This window comes from Fukomys damarensis, unplaced genomic scaffold, assembly GCF_012274545.1.
Source record: "Fukomys damarensis isolate Sample0158 unplaced genomic scaffold, DMR_v1.0_HiC HiC_scaffold_24, whole genome shotgun sequence".
Taxonomy (NCBI): domain Eukaryota; kingdom Metazoa; phylum Chordata; class Mammalia; order Rodentia; family Bathyergidae; genus Fukomys; species Fukomys damarensis.
The window spans coordinates 64938921-64959733 of record NW_022900936.1 but is presented as its reverse complement, the minus strand read 5'-3'; the positions used below and the strand labels follow the sequence as shown (position 1 = coordinate 64959733).

At 33.7% G+C, this 20813-nt stretch overlaps 1 protein-coding gene and 1 pseudogene across 7 annotated transcripts in view; one reads left to right on the top strand and one right to left on the bottom strand.

Moving 5' to 3' along the window:
* Stxbp5l (syntaxin binding protein 5 like) overlaps nucleotides 1–20813 on the bottom strand; it is a 391696-nt gene that overhangs the window by 41651 nt on the left and 329232 nt on the right. For 5 of the 7 annotated variants that reach the window (XR_781365.3, XM_033768099.1, XM_010630004.2 and 2 more), the window contains one exon: nucleotides 19743–19793. The exons of the other annotated variants lie outside the window; for them this stretch is intronic. Coding sequence is in view for 4 of the 5 variants with exons in the window: in XM_033768099.1 (XP_033623990.1) it covers nucleotides 19743–19793 (51 nt within the window). In the remaining variant the exon portion in view is untranslated. The remainder of the gene's footprint in view (nucleotides 1–19742; nucleotides 19794–20813) is intronic. 7 annotated transcript variants of the gene reach the window in all.
* Nucleotides 1168–2152, top strand: LOC104866284 (annotated as a pseudogene).

Genomic DNA, 20813 nt, shown 5'->3' with positions numbered 1-20813 from the left:
GGGTGGAGGGGGTGAAGGGAGGGCAGAAGTAAGGGGAAAAAATGAGAATCAAGACTTGCCATGTAGAGGTACATTATCCCAACAATGAATGTAACTGTACGGTATCCCCAAAATGTACCAATAAACTCAATAAAATTAAAAAAAAAAAGAAGGATAAACTTGAGGAATTTTTATGTAAATGGATGCATCTTGAGATCATAATTGTATTTATTTATTTATTTTTGGATCTTTTGTGAGACAGGCGGCAACATCACTGAGCTAATTTTAAATAAAATAAATCAAGCAGAGAAGTTTAAATATTGCATTTCTCTTGTGTGAGAAAGCTAACGAGTAAATAAAGAGCAAAATGGAGGATAGATATTGGAAAGTAGGAAGAACTTGTTCTGATGGGAAGGGGAACAGAGTAGACGGAGGAGGAAAGGAAAGAAGAAGAATGGAAGGAAAAATGGAAACAAAGCTTTTGGAAATAGGGAGGGGAAGAAGGGTTGGAGGGAAGGGAGAACAAAAAGAGAATTAAGATATATTTTGTACAGGTACAAATTCCTCCTGATGAATGTGATTTTTATGTCAAACATGTACTAATTAAAAAAACCAAAATTAAAATAGAATTTAAGAAACACAGATTTTTGGAAATTAAGCAACATATTCTTTTTTACTTTTCTTGTTGCTGAGAAAAAATTTCTGACACCAAAAGTTAGAGGGGGAAAGTTTTATTCAGCTCACAGTTTGTAGAGGTTTCAGTCAATAGTTGGCTGACTCCCTGGCAGAGCAGCATGGCAGAGGGGCATCACAGAGAAGCAATAGCTCAGGGCAAGCAAAAGGGAGCAAAACTAACAAGGGACCTTAACACTGTCTTTCTATCCCTTTTTATCTTATCCAGGCTACTTAGGGTGGGTAGCACTAACACCCTTAATCTTAGTACCCTTGAGCCTAGCATTGTACCATGAATCAATCCCAGTCTTACACACTCTACATCCAGCCATCTCTGAAAAAGCCCCACCTATGGTTGCATGAGGCTTTGGGGGGACAGCTGGACACAAGCAATAATATATTATCAAACAATGGATTATCCTAGAAATCAGAAATAAAATCACACAGAGGTGAATAAAAACAAAAACATAACATATAAAAACTTATAGAACACAATAACAGCAGTAAGGGGGGGATTTGTAGCTATAAATGCTTATTTAAAAAGAAGACCCTCTTCCTGTATAGCTGCTCTGAAGGCCACTGGGCAGGGAGGCAGAGGATGGAATTAGGCTTACTGGTCATCTCCCTGTCTCCCTAGCAGCCTGATGGCAGGAACGATGTGGAGCTGGAGCCCACTGGCTGCGTGGAAGGAGCAGATGCCATGTTGGCTTCAGGCCAACATAGTGGACATGTGTTTAGGGTCTTGGTGCCTCGGATGAGTAATGAGAAAGCCTTTGAAAATGGCTAAAGGAGAAGGGGAAGTGGGAAGGGTAGGAGAAAGAAGGGAAAAGAAAAAATATGAAAAAAGGAAAAAATGGAAACAAAGTCTTTGTAAATAGGGAAGGGTGAAGGAGGTGAAGGGAGGACAGGGGAAAGGGGAAAAAATAAGAACCAAGATACATCATGTAAAGGTACAAGATTTCAATGATGAATGTAATTATATTGTTTGCCTTATATGTACCAATAAACTTAATGGGGGGGGGATATAGAACTTATAGGAAAAAAGCAGAAAGTCCCAAAGAGAGTCATCCACTTTGTTAGCACCAAAACAATGGACGAATACAAAACAGATTAAGATGAAGTTAAGCGCTTATAAAATAAAGATTTTTGCCTACTATTGATCCAACAAAACTTACCTGGTGCCCTATATGCTCCTGGCTGCCATGTCAATCCTTTCACTGTGTGGCTTTCTTGGAAAGAAAAATGCATCTGTTTTCGGCAACAGCACCCATAATACCACAATACCATTGATGAATGAGTATTATCAGATGATGAAGAAAAAGGAGCGGGGAGGGCAGGGAGAGGGGAAGACAGAATGTCTGAAGTAGAAAGACAATTCCAGCAAAGTAAGACACAAGCTAATTCCACTATTTAGACAGATCAATCAGAAATAGTGGTATCCACTTTTGTGAATCTTAATTTTGTGAATCTTAATTTGAAACAGAAGAAGACTATGGAGTAATTACAGAAGGCAAACAAAATTCAGGCTCTGTTCCACCACAGAATGAAATGACTATCAAAATTTGAAAGCTAATTTTTATTGTGTACCAGGAGCCTTCACATTCCTTATTTGGTGGAACTTAAAACAGTTATTTATATTTTAAATTATTAACTTATCCAGAAAAGAAAAAAATGTTTTTTTCATTCTTAAGCTATGCTTAGTAAAAGTCAGATCTGAAGTTGAAGTAGTGCTTTAGCTTTTCTTTTTTGGGTGGTAGCGCTGGGGATCAAACCCAGGCCATGTTAGCAGGCTTTCACTCCTGACCTACACCCTCAGCCCAATGTTTTTAAAACGATCCTTAAAAGAGAGTTAAATTAGCAAGATTGTCTGTTATTTGTGCATTTGTAAAAGGAAAAAAGTAAATAAAGCTAACTGGAGCTAGTAGTCCTATAATTTCAGATTAAGATGAAGACTTCCCCCTTACATTTTCTCATATTATTCCTTACAATTTAAGCTTTACATTGAATATATCTGTTAATTTCCAGTAAAGGTGGTTCATTCAGCATGTAATAAAATGAGCATCAAAGAAGCACTTCTTGAGTTCACTGAGACTATTTTATGGAGAAGTATTTACTAATATTAATGTGGGTTTCCATTTTTTAATGCAAGTCACTTAATCTTGTATTCTTTTTCAATATTTATTAAAATTAAATAAACTTTGATCATAAAGTTAACACTAGTTATGGAATAAATTAATGCAATGCCCAATTATTCACATGGAGTCCTGCTTCTATCATTCATTCAGCCCTTAATGCATGCCAGAGTTAGGAGTTGAGGAGCTAGGAAACAGATATACATTTAACTATCAAGAGCTGTTAAATATTGTACAAGGAATAATAGTAACATAATACAATTAATTACTTGTCATTCACCAATTTGAAGTAGCAATAGTAAGAAGGGCAGTTTGCTTATACCAGACTGGCCATTTCTCTACCTACTTGGTTATTTGTAAAGTTTACAAATTTATGTACCATGAAACTGATTTGAAAATATTCCTAAATAGGTACATATAACCTTGAGATATTTACAAATGTGGATAAAAAGAATATGTTGGAATACTCTAGAAATGCTGATCTTAAAAGTCTTTGGGTAGAACTAGGGATGTAGCTCAGTGGTAGTGTACTTGTCTAGCAAGTGCATGGCTCTGGGTTTAACCTAGTACTAAAAAAAAACCCAAACCAAAACACCACCATAAGAGCTTTTAGAAATTGTTACTTTAACAGCCTACTAAACCACACTTAAGCTTTCAATCATAAATAAACAAAATTTAATGTATATACAATGGGCCTATTATGGTAGTCTACTGTCAATAAATATAAATTAAATTTTTAACTGAAGCTAAAGTTTTCAAGTGACAGTTGAAAGATAAAATTGAAAGCTGAAGTTCTTCAAACTAATTTCTTTCACTAAAATTTGAAGAATTTAGGAAAGATAAACTTTTCTTAGGAGTTTTTACCTATGTGGATTCTTGTTATGGTGGTTCACAGTATGTGGTCACTTTTTAAAATGAGTATACACTCTATAATCTTGACATAATGTAGTTAATGTCACCATAAATTATACCTTACTAACAGCTCTAAAGCAAGCTAGCCCAACTTCTTCTCATTTGTTTTTAACTTTGAGATAGAACCTTCAGCTCAGCTATTTAGTTATTAACCAGAAATTCTATTACCTACGAATTTACCTAGAAATCTTTCTGACTGAAGAGATAGTGAATTATGAAGGTTTTATGTTTTTTGAATTTTATTTTCACCACTTGTCCAACAGTGGCCAGTTTGTAATATTTATATATTCATCATGGCTTAAATTTTTATAGTTTTTTGTTTATGCAAGCTATAAAATTTCTCATAAATGCAAAAGAAGAAGAAAGATATAAACTCAACAACTTTCTCATTCAACTGAAACTGCATAAAGAAGATAAAACTAAACTCAAAACTAGCAGAGGGAGGAAAGAAAAAAACACTAAAACACGGATGAATAAAACATATAATAGAAAAAAACTCAATAAAAACAAAAGTTTTTTTGAAAAATCAAAAAAACAAATAGAGCAAGAGAAAATAAAATTACTAAAATTGAAAATGAAAATAAGTACATTATCAATGCTACAGATGAAAAAAGAATTATAATGCAGTACAAAGAACATTTGTATGCCAACAAATTCAATAACCCAGATAAAATGGCAAAATTTCTAAAAAACACAAAACCTAACAGGTCTAACTTATGAAGAAATTGACAATGTGATATACAACTAAGAAGGAGACCAAATCAGTAATCAATAAATCTCTTAATAAAGTCCTGTATCTAACTGTTTTATTCATAGATTCTACTAACTATTGAAAGAACTAATACCAATATTTCTCACCCTTTTCTACAGATTAACAAAGACTGAACATTTTATAATTCATTCTATAAGGCCAGCATTACATGGATACCAAAGCCATAAAAACATACTACAAGAAAACTGTAGAGCAATATTCTTCAAGAACACTGATGCAAAAACACCTAACAAAAGAGTATTCAGTAGAAGTCAGCAATATATTGAGGGATTATATAGTATGACCAAATGCGGTTTATTCTTGGAATATAAAGATGGTTTCACATAAGAAAATTGATTATTATATCACATTAACAGTATGAAGAGAAAAAAACCCACATGATCATCTCAACAGATACATCTGACAAAACTCATACTCTTCCATAATAAAAGCATTCAATGGGAAAAAATGAGAAACTGTAAAAATGGAAATAAAGTATTTGAAAATAGGGAAGGGAGGAGGGGGTGAAGGGAGGGCAGGGATAAGGGGAAAAAAAACAAGAACCAAGACCTGTCGTGTAAAGGTACAAGATCCCAATGATGAATGTAACTATACTGTATACCTAAAATGTACCCATAAACTCAATGTGAAAAAAAAGCATTCAATGAGTTAGGAATAGAAAGAAATTTTCTTAGTACTAGTAAAAGCATATGTGAAACTCATAGATTCCACAAAAAGCTGTTAATTTTAGCAAAGTAGCAGGATACAAATACACAAAAATCAGTTGCATTTCTTTACACAAAGACTCAGCTAAGTAAATTAGAAATACAACGTCATTTGTACTTAGAATAAGAAACTTAGAAATTAATTTAACCAAAGAAGTATAACACTTGTACAATAAAATCTACAAAATATACAAAAGAGTGCAGCTGCATTCTTACCTAAAACCATACATAGGAATAAAAGTGGAGTAAAAACTTACAACTATAAAGCTATTAAAAACAGCAAAAGTAAAAATTCTTGGAACTGGATGGTATGGCTTATATTTAGAGCACAAACTCCAGCTGCACAAACAGCTGGGGCTTTGGTTGTATCTGGATCATTGGTATAGGATACCAGATAGCACAGTGAGTGGATCAGCCCACTGACTGGATTAGCATAGTTCTGGGTGGGGATGACTGAATTTATTTAAGACAGAGACCTATATGGGGTATAAGTGGCACCAACCAATAGGCTTGTAGCCTGAATAGAATCTGAAAAGAGATCAATGCTGTTGCTTTCTGCCTACCCTGCCATGAACTGTTTCTCCTCTGTCATGCGCCTCTGCTGTGCTGCCCTGCCTTGGAGCCAGCCAACAATGGACTGAAGCTTCTACAAACTATGAATTAAAATAAAACTTTCCTCCTTTATCTTGTGGGTATCTGGTATTTCATTCCAGCAATGAGAAAGTAACTAAGAGAATGGATTTGAGGCACAGGCTAAATAATTTTTAGGAAGATAAACTAGACTCCATGATAGAGAACACTTTAATAGGAAAAAATCTCCAAAATGTCACAAGGTAAAATAACTTCTACCATTTGCTTTATTTAGTTCAAAATCAACAGGCACCTGAGGCATCTAGTATCCCTCAAAAGTTCTGTAATGAAAAGAACCATTGTTAAATTTGTTGACCAGACACACCCCCATCCCCTGGGCTAGAATAGATAACTAAATGAATTTTAAAGGAAACCTCCCCTAACAAAAAGTGCTACAACCAGGTTGAAATTCAACTGTCTTGCCACCAGGTTTTGAATATCAGCAATGTGAACTGTTAAAATGAAATGTAACTACCTGAATGAGATCAAGGCTGTAAAACCCTATAAAAGAAGGAGTTGTAGCCCAGTACTTGGTCGATCAGGGCACTGCCAGTAGGTGTAATTGACCCCATTTGTGGGACTGCATAATTTTGTAATCTTAAATTCCTAGCCCCAACTGCGATTAACGGTGAGTTGAGTTAAGGGATGAATGTTTAGTAATTTTGGGTGAATAGATAAGATTGTTTCACTCCTTGTCTGCCCAGAACAGATGTTTTGAAAACCTCTGAATATTCTGGAAGCATCCCTTCACCATAAAGGTTTGATTGCTGAGTTCTGACTGCGATCACCAGCATAGATTAGCAGACCATTAACCTTTGCCCCCTGCCTACTGCTTTGAGTATAGACCCCCACCCTGCCTATCCTCAGGAGCTGACGCCTCTCTGAGCTACTTGGCTGCATGAGTGCCGCCTGGCCAAACAAATAAAGGTCTGTTTCCTTTCCAACTTGTCCGGTGTGCTCCTTCCTGGATGAATCTCCTGACTATGGAGATCTTCAGAGCAGTAATTTTGAGCTCTTCGGAGAGGTAGTAAGGCCCTAGGTCTTACACATTGATGGAGTAAACTTTTGTTATTTTACTTCCATTCTACTGCCTCTCTATGTGTCACTTGCTAATTCCTTCCATAACACATGGATATTTTAAAAATTGTGCATCAGAATGTACTCTAAATTTGCATCCCATAAAATGGGAGAAAATATTTGCTATTCCAGAACATACAGAAAACTCAAAAACTCTAACAAAAAACTCCAATTTAAAAATGGGCAAAGAATTTAATAGATATTTTCCTAAGAAGATATACAAACGGCTAAGAAGAAAATGAAAAAATGTTTAACATCAGTAGTCAGGAAAAGGCAAACCAAAACTATAATGAGAAACCATATTAGACCTGATAGGATGAAAATAAATTGAAGTCGTGTATTTGGGGGCGGTCACTGGGGATCTAACTCAGGATCTTGTGCTTGTGAGGCAGGTACAGCAGCACTGAGCTAAATGATGAGAATGTAAAATAGTTTAGCCACTGTGGAGATCAGTAGGGTAGTCTCTAAAAAATTAAAAATATAATTATCATATGATTTAACAATTTCACTTTTGGCTATTGCTATGATTTATGCTGGCTTTTTTAAGAAGAGAAGAATCAGAGGTTGCATACACATACACTCCCTTTCTCTTTCACCATGTGATGACCCAGGTTACCTCAGGACTCTGCCAGCAGAAAGGGCCTCACTATGCATGGCCTTTAGACCTTTAATCAGAACTGCAAGCTCAAATAAGCCTCTTCTCTTTAAAACTTACTCAATTTGTAATACGCTGTTAGTCATCAAAAATGGACTGAGATTTATACTAAGCCCTAAGAGCAGGGTCTTGAAGACATGTTTGTGTAACCATAGTAATAATAACATCATTTACAACAGCAAGAACACAGAATCACCCAAAGTTTCCATTGACAGACAGATAAGCAGAATGTAGCATATACAAAATGAGGTACTATTCAATCTTAAAAGAAAATAAACTTTGCATGTTACATTACTAATTTATGAGGACATTATGGGAACTGAAATAAGCCATCCAGAAAAAGTTAAGTACCATATGATTACACTTATAAAAGATACCTGGAACAATGAAAACCATGGAGATAGAAAGTAGACTGGTGTTTGACAGGGATTTGGGAAAGGGATGTATGGGAGTTATTGTCTATAGATATAGAACTTCAGTTTTACAAGATGAAATGAGTTTGAAGATGTACAGTGGTGATTGTTGAACTATATTATCAAATGTATTTAATATCAAGGAAGGATATACTTAATATGGTTAAGATCATAAACAATGTTATATCTTTTATCATCTTAAAAATTAAAAACAAAGCCAAAATAAATTCTAGAGATGAAGAGTACCATTGATACAGGGTACCATGTAATCCAAATAAGCAAAATAATCCAAACAAGGGAAATACTATAACTCAACCTGTTAGACATCTAAAACACCAAGTTCGTGTTCTCTAAAATTGAAGAATGAAGTCTAGGAACAATGGAGGTTAGGAGTGTTAGGGACCTGATGCTGCCATCATAGGCTGCATTTTCCTGGTGCTTCTTGGCTCTTAAAATGACCTCATGCTCTTATTTTTAGTATCCCTCCCCCAAAGGCTACAGCATCTGGAGGAGTTAAACCTGAGTTTCTGCAGAACTGAACCCATAAAGGACAACCTGGCCTGTGATAGGTTAAAAGTAGCCCACTCCTCATATATCAGCAATAGCCCAGGACAAAATCAATAAAATGACCTTCCTCTCTTTATTCTTCTCCCTTCCCTCTCTCCTATCTCCCTCACCTGCATTCCTGAATAAAATCTCCTGTCAGACCTCTCTCAGTGTGAGGCCTAGTTGTTGAGCATGGCCGTGCCTCTACAAAAAGTACAAAGAATTTTATTGAGAAAAAGATAAATTCTAAGAGAGACAGAAGGGGACCAGAGAGTGGGTTGTCTACTCCTCTTACTACTCAAAGGTGATTAATGGGGCAAAGCCATGAAGTAAGGTGGGTACAAAGTGGGACAAAACCACAAGATACAATGGAAAATCACAAGGTGGGCATGGAGTGGCACAAAATTATGACCAACCAATAAGATTACAAGAATAGTTGCCCAGATAATATTGATTAAATGGATATCAAATAGGGAAGCTAGTTACATTGCAAGCATACATGGATTTTTACAGAAGGAATGGGCTAGTGAGAGATGTTTTGGTCTCCAGTTAAGATGACTGATGTCTATTTAGAGTATCAATTACTGCTATTCATCCCTAGGGAAATATGTGGGTACAGTAGTTTCTCTCTCTCTCTCCTCTCTGTTCTCTCCCTCTCCTTCTCCCCCTCCTTTTCCCCCACGCCTCTCTCTGATAGGGTCTTGCTATGTGGTCCAGGCTGGCCTTGAACTTGAACTCGTGGCAATCCTCTTGCCTCAGCTTCCCTTTTGAGCGGTGGGATTACAGGCATGCACCACCATGCCTGGCTAATTTCTCTTTTTAATGTTAACTTTTAATAAATGTGTCCCAATTGTTTTCTATGCTGAAGGCCCAGCCCTGCTCAACTGCCTTATGACATTTTCTAACTAATTTAGCTGTCTGCAATACAATGACTGACCTGAATAATTTAACATCAATAGCATACTCTACCAAGTTAAAAGAAAGAAATAGCACATCTGATGACTAAGAATTTAAAATTACTCTATCAGAAGAATAAAAAGAAAACAGAATGAAAGAGAGCATAGAAATTTTACAGGACATCTGGATGGAACACCACCAAGACTATCAATATATACATTTAGGGATTTCCAAAAATATCAAAGAAGAGGCAGCAAGGTTATTTAATTAAACGTATTATATTTTACAGAAAATATCAAACTGGAGAGGAAATTAACATCTAGACCTATTAATCTCAAAGAACTTCATGTGTCTCAAAGACACAAACTATTAACAGTCATGTCAGAGAGAGGATTTCTAAGAAAACTTGGAGATCAGCAAAGAGCAAGATATACTAAAAGCTATGAAATAAATGACAACAATCTCTGCCAACCAAGAATGTTTTAACTAGCAAAGTTACTTCAGAAATGAATGACTTTCCTAGAGTTCATAGGTGCTAGACCTGCCTTATAAGAATGGTAAAGAGGGCCAGGGATTTCTCTTAGTGGCTTCGCCGCTTGCCCTGCAAGCACAAGAGCCCCAGTTCGGTTCCAGTACCAAAAAAAAAGGATGGTAAAGAGACTCTCCAATTTGAAACAAAAGGATATTAATCAGTTTCTGAAAAATATGAATGTATAAAACTCACCAGTAAAGTAAGTAGTCAAATTCAGAATATTGGAGTGCTTTAATAGTGGTATGTAAGTCATTTTTCATTTTAGTATAAAAGTTAAAAGAAATCTATCAAAATAATTATAGCTATAATAATTTAACACAATATGAAAAGATGCAAATTTTAACATTAATAACCCAAAATGTTAGAGGGAGAAGCAAAATCATAGATTTTTGTGTGTAAACAAAGTTTTTGTAATTTAGAGCTAAAATGTCTCCCGAGACTCTTGTATTCAGAGGTGAGTACTTTGGAAGGTGACTGGATCACAGGGGCACTGTACTCATCATGAGTCACTTCATCCCATGGTGAGTTCATAGCTCAAGATACTGTTAGCAGGTGGTAACCAGTAGGAAGAGGCAAGTCACCAGCATGCCTTTGGAGGTTATATCTCCCACTCCAGCTCCTCTCTTTTCTCCCTGCTTCCTGAAGTACTGTGAGTTGGTCTTTCCCACCAGGCACTTTCACCATGCCATTTCTGTGTTGGATCCAGTTGACCATGGACTGACCTTACTGAAACTGGGCTAAAATAAGCCTCTTCTCCTTTAACTTGTGTGTAAGATATTATGTCCCAGTGTCTGGAATTCTGATTAATACAAAAATCACATTTTATCAGCTTAAAATAGATATAACTACAATATATTTTATTGTAAACTCATGGTAATCATAAAAAACAGTCTATAACAGAAACACCAACCATGAAGAAATAGGTATGGAAGCATATCATCACATTAATGATCAAATCACAAAGGAATCAGGAGTGGAAGACAGGAACAAGGGAAACTACAAAACAGAAAACTATGAGCAAAATGGCAACAATAAATTATTACTCATTAATAATTACCTTAAATGTGAATGAACTAAATTCTCCAATCATGAGGCACAGAGTGGCTGAATGGATTAAAAAAAATACTACTCTGCCATAAAGAATGAGAAATTAGAGTCATTCATAGGAAAATGGATACATTTTGAGGATATACTCTTAAGTGAAATAAGTAAGTCACACATGTCTAAAAACCGAATAGTTACTCTGGTATGAAAAACTATAATTGTACATAAGAGCCTAATGGTATAATTGACAATGTGAAATAGGAAGAAAAGGGCTAAAGGTGTAGGGGAAGTGGGAAGGGTAGGGGAAAAGAAATAAGGGAAAAGAAAAAAAATGAGAAAATGAAAAAATGGAAATAAAATATTTGTAAATAGGGAAGGGAGGAGAGGGTGAAGGGAGGGCAGGGACAAGGGGAATAAATGAGAACAAAGACCTGTCATGTAAAGGTACAAGATCCCAATGATGAATGTAACTTTACTGTATACCTAAAATGTACCAATAAACTCAATGAGAAAAAAAAGTGGGACTATATGCTACATTCAAGAGATTCATTTTAAGGATACTCAGCCTGAAGAGGTATTACAAGCAAATGGTAAACAAAATAGAGCAGGGGTAACTATAGTGTTTATATCAGAAAAATAGACTTAAGGTAAAAAAAAATCCTTCCACAAAAGACAAAAAGGCCATATATAAAGGTAAATAGGTCAAGTCATCAAGTGGATATAATACTTATAAATATATATGCACCCAATGTGAGAGCATATACATATATAAAATATTAAGTCTGACAAGCAACAGGTTAAATGTAATCCCTATCAAAATTCAAAAAACATTTTTTAAAAAGGTAATGAAAATAATTCTCAAATTATGGAACCCCAGAAGGCCAGAAATGGCTAAATCAACCTTGGTGAAGAAAAAAGGCTAGAGGTTTTATATTTCTTTATTTCAAATTATATTGTAGAACAATAGCAATACTCAAAATAGAAATTCCACTTGGCCTACTTTTTTTTTTTTTTTTTTTTTTTTTTAGGGTCTCACTATGTAGTTGAGACTGACCTGGAACTCACTATGTAGCTCAGACTGGTCTCAAAAACACAGAGATTCTCCTGCTCAGCCTCTTGAGTGCTGGGATTGCAGTTGTGAGCCACCATGCCCGGCTGACCCATATATTTCTTTTTGGGTATCTTCCCAAAAATTTTAAAACTATTATATCATGGTAATATATGTGTACCTATGTTTATAGCAGCACAATTTAGAGTAGCCAAATCTTGGGATTAGCCTATATGCCCCTGAACAGGTGAATGGATACAGAAAATGTGGCACCTGTACACAATAGAGTACTACTCCGCCATTCAGAAAAATAGACTTAAGGCATGAGCAGGAAAATGGATGCACCTTTGTAGTGAAATGGATATAGGAAGATGGATACATAATGTTAACTGAAATAAATCAGACACATAAGCTTGAATATCATATGGTTTCTCTTATATGAAAAATTTAATAGGAAAGAGGAGAGAGGAAAAAAAGAAAGAAAAAGGTCATTATATTCTAAGTCTGTTTCTGTAGTCAATCTCTGGGTTCACTTCAATTTTGTTTGAAGGCTCACTTTGTAGAATTTACATTTCTTTGAATATTTTAAGATCTTTATGGTCTAAGGTAAAATGAGAAAGGTAAATGCCCAGGATAAGAAAATGTCTGAAGATAGAGAGTGGCTCTGTGGTTGCCTAGAGCTAGGGGCAAGGTTTGGAAGACAATAACCAGGAGAGTTTTGATTTAGGATAACAAAAATGACCTAAATTTGAGAGCGGTTATAGTTGTACAACTCTGTCAATGTCCTAAAATCTATTGAATCTACAATGTATGTTTACAAATCATATGGTATGGAAATTTTAGTTCAATAAAGTTGTTAAAAAACAATAGCAATTAAAAAGAATATGATACTCCATAAAAAAGGTACATAGATGAACAGAGTAAAATTAGGGATCCCAGATATAAACCTACACTTACATTGCCTACCAATCTCTGACTATACTCTAAGAATAAAATAAATGATGCTATGAAACTTATGGTAATCACGCATATGGGTGTCCATATGCAAAAGAATAAAATTAGACTCATACCACTCAGGAACATTAACTTGAAATGTATTAAAGAATTAAATGTAACACATGAAACCATAAAACTCCCAGAAGAAAAGAGGAGAAAATTCCTTTACATTGACCTTAGCAATATAATTTTGGATACGACAGCAAAGGCACAGCTAAGAAAAGCAAAAATCAACAGATGCAATTGCATTAAAACAAAAGGCTTCTGTACAGAAAATGTAATAATAAAAGATGAAAAGGTAACCTACAGAATGGCAAAATATTTGCAAACCATATCTGATAGAAATGGGTCATAAAAAACTTTCCCCTGTATTTTCTTCTAGGAGTTTTATAACTTTAACTCTTAAATTTAGGTCACTGACTCATTTCTCTATGTGGAACAAGGTGCTGATCCATCTATATTGTTTTGCTTGTATATTTTAGCTCAGTAACACTTGTTAGAGAGACTGTTTTTCTCCCAATTATTTTACAAACTATTGAAAGTCAAGCAGTTGAACATAATAATGCATAGCTTTATCTCTGGACTCTCAATTCTATTCCATTAATCTATATAGCTGTCTTTATGCCAATACCATACTGCTTATTTTTTTGTTTTTCCTGGCACCAGGGATCAAGCTCAGGACTTTGCACTTGCCAGGCAGATGTGGACCCACTTGAGCTAAATCCCCAGACTTTACCATACTGATTAGTCTATGTAACAGTTTTTGAAAATTCAGAAATGTAACCCTCTGATTTCTTATTTTCCGTACTGTTTTGACTATTCAGGGCACCTTGCAAATCCATATGAATCTGAAGAATTTTTTTTCTATTTCAGTAAATAAATTCACTGGTGTTTTAAAAATATTTTTGTTAGTATAGGTTTGAAGTACATAATGATTACATTTATCATGGGAAGGTAGTACATTTACATAAAACTCTTAATTCTTCTTTCATCCCCTATCCGTCCCATTGGTGTTTCAATAGTGATTGTGTTGAATCTGGAGATTACTTAGATATTGTCATTCTAAGAATATCCTTCTAATCTATGAATAAATGATGACCTTTAACTTATGTAGGTCATCTTTAATTTCTTTGCTTAATAGTTTTAGTATATAGGTCTTACATCTCCTGGTTGAATTTATTGTTAAATTTTGTAATTTTTTTGATGTGTTATAAATATAATTATTTTAAATATTTTTCAAGATTTTCATTGTTCAAGTATGGAAATGCAACTGATTTTTGTGTGATTCTATGCCCCAAAACTACTAAATTTATTACCGCTAATCATTCCTTTATAGATTCTTTAAAATTTGCTACACAGTATCACGTTAACAATGAATATAGTTTTTCTCCTTTTCTAACTTGGATGCTTTTTCTCTTTCTTGCCTATTTGTTACGGTTAGAACTTTCAGTGCAATACTGAATAGAAATTGTAAAACAGGCAAGTGTGACTTTTTCTAGACTTTAAGAAAGTTTTTAGTCTCCCAAAATTGAATAGCATGTGGATTTTTCATAAACTCCTTTTATTAAGTTGAGGAAATGTATGCCAGTGTGGCTCTCATGATGTTTATCATACTTAAGAGTTCTTTCAATCTTTTTCTTTTTTCCTTCAGTTTAGAAAATGTAAAGCCATTATTTATTACAGTACTCTTTACTTTTGTCTGTCACTCCTCTCCATCTAGTGTTCCTATAATTTGTGCTTCTATCTTTGATGGTATGCTATAGAAACCTTAGATTGTTAATTTTTCATTTCAATTGTATCTTTGGGTTTGCTGATTCTTTCTTCTGACTGCTCAAATCTGTAGAACCCTTCTAATAAATCTTTCATTTCAGCTATCTTAGCTCAAAATTTTATATGATCTTTTTAGTAATTCATATTCTTTATATTCTCCATTCATTGTTTTCCAAGATCCCTAACTGGTGTTTTAAAGTTCTGCTTGCTTTTGCTTCACAATGTGGCCTTCTTAAAAATTTAAAGTTATTTCACTACTCTCTTCAAGTTCTAAAGTCTTAAAGTCTTGTTTAGTTTTTTTATTAGAACATATTTGCAGTATATAATGATTACATTTATCAGGGTGAATTGGTACATGAACATAATACATCTTAACTTTTTTTCTTCCCCTATTCTTCCTTCCCTGCTCCTTCCAACTCTTGGTGCCCTTCTCATTTGCAAAAACTCTGTTTTCATCATCCCCTTACTTCCCCAGTTAAGGGGTAGGAAGGGGAGGGAAAGAAGATGGAAAAAAGAGAAGTTGTTAGGTTTTTAAATAAAACTAATTTTCCATGGAATGAAGTGATGCTATAGTATTCAATGTTTTATAGTGTTTCTTAGCATTAGATTGCTTCATGCAGTCTGGAATTTTGATTTTATCTTGCTCTCTTATGCTCTTTGCTGTAGGTAAAATGTTTTACAGTTGCTTCCACTAGCTCCTATGTCACTATACTAGTTTTTATGGTTATTACTGCTTAATGATTATATTGGGGATAAAAGAAAACTAGCTATTGATGCAGTACATCAGTAACAAGGTATATCAGTTATTTGTGAGTTTACAATCTTACAGGCAGCAGTGGTTGTTTTCTTTTTCTATTTTTTATTATTAATTTCTTATATCATTTATTTGTGATAAGAGAATATGGATATATTCTAATTTTTAGAACTGAAGTTTTCCTTGAGGTTTTACTATATGCTTAATTTTTATAAAATTTCAGTGGACAATTGAAAATTACATTTGCAAGGCATAAAGCTAAATTTTTCATGTCAATTCTGTTTCTTTGCCTCTCTTGGTCTTTTTAGTTTCTTATCATTAAATTATATAAATATCTCTCATTTTTATTATTGCATTTCTATTTATTATTTTCATATATTTCTGATGGTTTTGAAAGTGTAACTGTTAATGTTGTTAGTCTTTTTTTTTTGGACCAGGGATCAAACTTGGGTCCTTGTGCTTGCAAGGCAGGCAACAGAACCACTGAGCTAAATCCCTGGACCAAATCTTGTTAGTCATATTAGAATTTCTAATCCTACTTAGTACAGTAAAATTTATGAATTTCATTGTGGATTATATACTTCATCACTATAAAATATAAGCACCTTTCTCATTTAATGTAGCCTTGAATTATATTAATATCACAACTCCTATTTTTCCTAGTATTTGTCTATTTTCCTACTGCTCTTTGAATTACTTTTTTCTTTAGATGTTTCTCTTGTTCAGTTTTATTTTGCAATAAATGTGGGAAGCCTTCTTTCTTATAAAAATTAATTATTTTACTTATGCTTATTGACATGAGGGAAACACTTTATCTTAGTTTTAACATTAAAAACAATATTTCTACTTAATTTTCTAGGATATAATTTTATTCTACAATTTAGTGTAACAAATTTCCATAATAAACTGCTTACAGTGAAGCTTTGTGCAAGAATGAAATAAAACAACAAAAATAAATAAGTAAACATTTTAAAACAAACTGCTGGGCTGGGCATGGTGGCACACACCATAATCTCAGTATTAGGGAGGTTGAGGCAGGAGGATTGCCACGAGTTCAAGGCTAGTCTAGGCTACATAGTGAGTTCAAAGTCTAGCCTGAAGTACATAGCAAGACCCTATAAAAAACAAAAAAACCAAGCAAAAAAATTAAAAAAGACTGCTGCTTTTAAAATCTAACATTTTCACCAAATGTATTTAAATGGAAAACATAGAAATTATATTTGCACAGATTATATATTCAGTATTAACTTGTTAGCTTTCCTTAATATCATGAAAGTAACAGAGCTATAGTAAGTTGTAATTCGTCATGCTAGATCACAAAAGTACAATCAGCTTTATTATTTGAAGGCCCTGGACTTAGGACATCTCAAACAGTCAGGGCTCCATTGATTCTCGTAGTGGAGAATTTTGATAATCTTGCTCGGCTACCTCCTAAATAGGATGTTATTCTGGTGTGACTTCTCCAGTCTGCTTGCTGTCCTTGTTTGCGGCCCCTTTGTCTATGTCATGAAAGTATACCATTGATGACATGCTGGGCTTGATTATCTGTTTTAGAATGTCTACTTTGGAGATTAGGGTCAATACCCACCGTTATAATAGTTAAATAGCACTGGGCAACAGTCATAGCCAATAGGCATAGGAATGCTATTCTTGTATGAAACAAATGACACACTCAAAATGACTATTTTTAAAGTTGGAATTTGTATACTATTTGAGGCATCAGCAACGGACATGAAGAGGAAGAAACTGGGAACCAGTCTCTAGTGCCACTAAACTGTGATCAGCTTATACAAAAGCATCTTGCTTTCCCCGGCATGCTAGCTTTTCCTCTTCTTTAATGTATTTATAAATACCCTGCATTTGACATCAAAGGTCTGTCAACAACACATTGTTGGGATACTGATCCAAACTGAGAACCATGGGATGAATTAACTTTTTAATTAGCTTCATACTCACTGGTAGTTTTCATAAATGAGACACAATGATCCATACTCCACTATCCATAGCCAATTTTGTTTTATATAGGGAACCATTTCACAAAAGTAATGTCACAACTAGTTTTCAGGATCATCAGGGTTATGAAAGGTACAATTAATATAATCCTTTTTCTACTTCACTTTGCTGTCAATTCACCACCAGCTAGCCACTAAAGTTCACTGAAGTATTAATTCTTTTGTTGGCTACCTTAATCTCTTTACTTCCCACATCTTATTTTCAAATACTATTATTTTTATATTGTCAAGATTTTTCAGCATATTCTATTTTATAATCGTATTTATCACCATTATTAAATTAGTTCTACAATGAAATGAATTAAATAATCACTACTTGACCTTTCATAGTGGCCTCTTCCTGTATCTTTTTGTTGGCTAGAGTTCACCCTGCAGATTTTCTTTGAGAGCTTTTGGGGTCCTTCATTTCATATACAGTAGTTGATTATGCGTATATCTTAGTATGTTAATAATTCAAAGTACCAACCCCTAGATTATGTACATTTGAGGCACAAATCTTTTAATTAAATTTTTGGATTTTAAATTCAAAATTCTGTTTTCTAGAAATGAGAAATATTGCATTTTTGTTAAAAATGTGAATATAAGATAATTTTTCACTACCTGTAAAAATTCTAGTTATAAAGCAATTTCTTACCAATCAGCCTAGCAATTTCTTCATAAAATGACAAAAAATTAAGGCTCTAAATGTATTAAATATATACGTATTTTACTGTTGCTACTATTATTGTACTCTTAATGTTACACTGTTACTCCAGATAAGGGTTGCTGCAATGAAACTAGGTTAGCATCCAGAGATATCCAGTGTGCCATTTCTTTCATCTTCAAGTAAGCAACTCATTTACATACTTGCTAATACCTTATATAGATGAATCTTACCTAGTGCTATTGGCTTGACATTTATAATTGTTCACTGTATATTTAACATTGATGTTCCTCTGACAACTCTAACTCATTTTCCTTGCTTTTTCAAACCAGGTAGTCTCCATGAGAACTACTGACCATTCAACATATTCAACGTTCTGTAGCCATCCCTGAATACCTACCTCTTATTGCCAATTCCTTTTCTGGCCTGTTCCCCTACCTCCAAGCCCCAAACTATCAGCTATAAATCTCCCTTGGAAATCCTGCCTTCCTTTGATTCTCATTGTTATTCTAATTTAGTCTCTCATTTGGCCCACTGTAATACCCTCCTACATTTCTTCCTTTTTCACTAATGGATGACAGACTACTATAAAATAACCTTCCTAAAGCATGTTGCAAGAAACTTAGGGTGCATTTTATGCTAAGGTTTTATACAGGAAGAGTTCACATATATAGACTTTTATCTTTTTGAAAAAGCCTTATGACTTTTTCTTCATATTTGTAGGAAATCAGTGTTAAAAATGAAATAGAGGGGGGAAGGAATGAGGAAATGTTGATCAATAGGTACTAAATTACTGTTAGATGAAAGCAAGAAGTCTATTGCACAGTGTAGATAACAATTATGTACTATACATTTCAAGACAGTAGAAGAAATGACATGGAAAGTTTTCACCACAAAGAAATGATAAATGTTTGAGGAGATAAATATGTTTAACCTGATTTAAACATTATTCAATGCATACAGGTACGAATGTTACAGGTTATTCCACTGAGATATACATCTTTTATGTTTTTGTTCATTAACATTAAAAATAACTACTAAAAGGTGAAGCATTGATAATATCATCAGAAATTAAAGTTCTGTTGTGATTCTCTTAAGTGAAAAATTTCTTTTATTAAAGTGATAAGAATGTGACTATTTTATCTTTCATATATATCCAAATTTTCATAAACTATCTGTGCTCAAAATGTACATGAAAATAGCAAAATACAATTCAGAGAATAACTCCAGAAAAGTATGGTCATTTATGTGATTAGAGTCACAAAAAGTTTAAATGTGTGATAGAGAATGTTTTAAAACATTTTCATGACAAGAAAATAAATATTACATACCTTGGTTTATGATTTATAAAACAAAATTTTGTAAAATGATTATTAACAAATAATGTTGAATGCTGCCAACAGAACTGTATGGTGATTTTTAAGAAAGAGATTTTTGGAAAAGTGTTAAATACTACCATCTACGAAACTTGTGTTATTCATGGACTGGTTGGTAAAAATGTTCAGCCAAATGAATGTAAGAAAACTGAAAATCGTTGGCTTTTGCCTACCGTACCAAGATCAGCCTTAAGATCTGTTGGCAGACTTAACTTTCTTGATCCTTTGACTGAAACAACAGAAAAAGGAAAAAGGTAGTTGTTAATTATGTAAAATTAAAGAGGAGTGGGGGGAATAGTATGTTTTATGATATAATTATTATTTTGATGAACATTACATTTATTGAGCATGTATGGAAGCAGAGTAATATTCCAATGCTAGTTGGATTGCTATTCAGTAGTAAATATTTAAACAAAGAGAAAAAAAACAAGACAGTAAAAAAGTGAATATTTACATAGTTTTTAAAACACATGCTATGGATTTTTTTTTTTTTTTTTTTTTGAGAAAGGATCTTACTATGGTAGTTCAGGTTGGCCTTGAACTGACTATGGAGCCCAGGCTGGCCTTGAACTTGTGGAGATCCTTTGTCTCAGCCTCCCGAGTGCTAGCATTAGAGGTGTGTACTACCATATCAGGCTAATTTATTTTTAATTTGGAAGGAACCAAAAAGTAATCTAAGACATATCTAAGTAGAATTATGTCTAAAATCATATTATAAATAATAAAAGGTTAAAAGCTGATCAACTGAACTTTTTTGAAATTAGAACAGAAAATTCTATTATATATGATATAATCAAGGAAACTACTATGCTTATGGTAGGTGAATTAATTACATTAATTTTGGAATATCAGGATGCTGAGTTGTGTAGATTAAACATTCTGAAAATGTAAGATATTTGAAAATAAACTTATTTTATTATAAATCAAGATATCTAGAAAAAGTATAAATAAGTAAACTATAATTTAATAAAAGACTTCCCTATTAATATTAAAATACTATAGTGGGCAGCTTATAAAATATTTAATTAGAATGCATGTTATAGAAAGAAAAGCATTAGGGAAAATCATGCTAGAAATCTTTTCTGTCAATACTTTATTGACTTAAATAGAATCAATTAATTCCTTCTAATGAGTGTTTTTCTTCATAACTAGGCATTCTATATGAAAATAAAGGTGCAAGATGACAAAGCAGAAATAATACTCACTTTAAAACCAGAATAACATGGCTCACAAACATCTGAACTGTTAC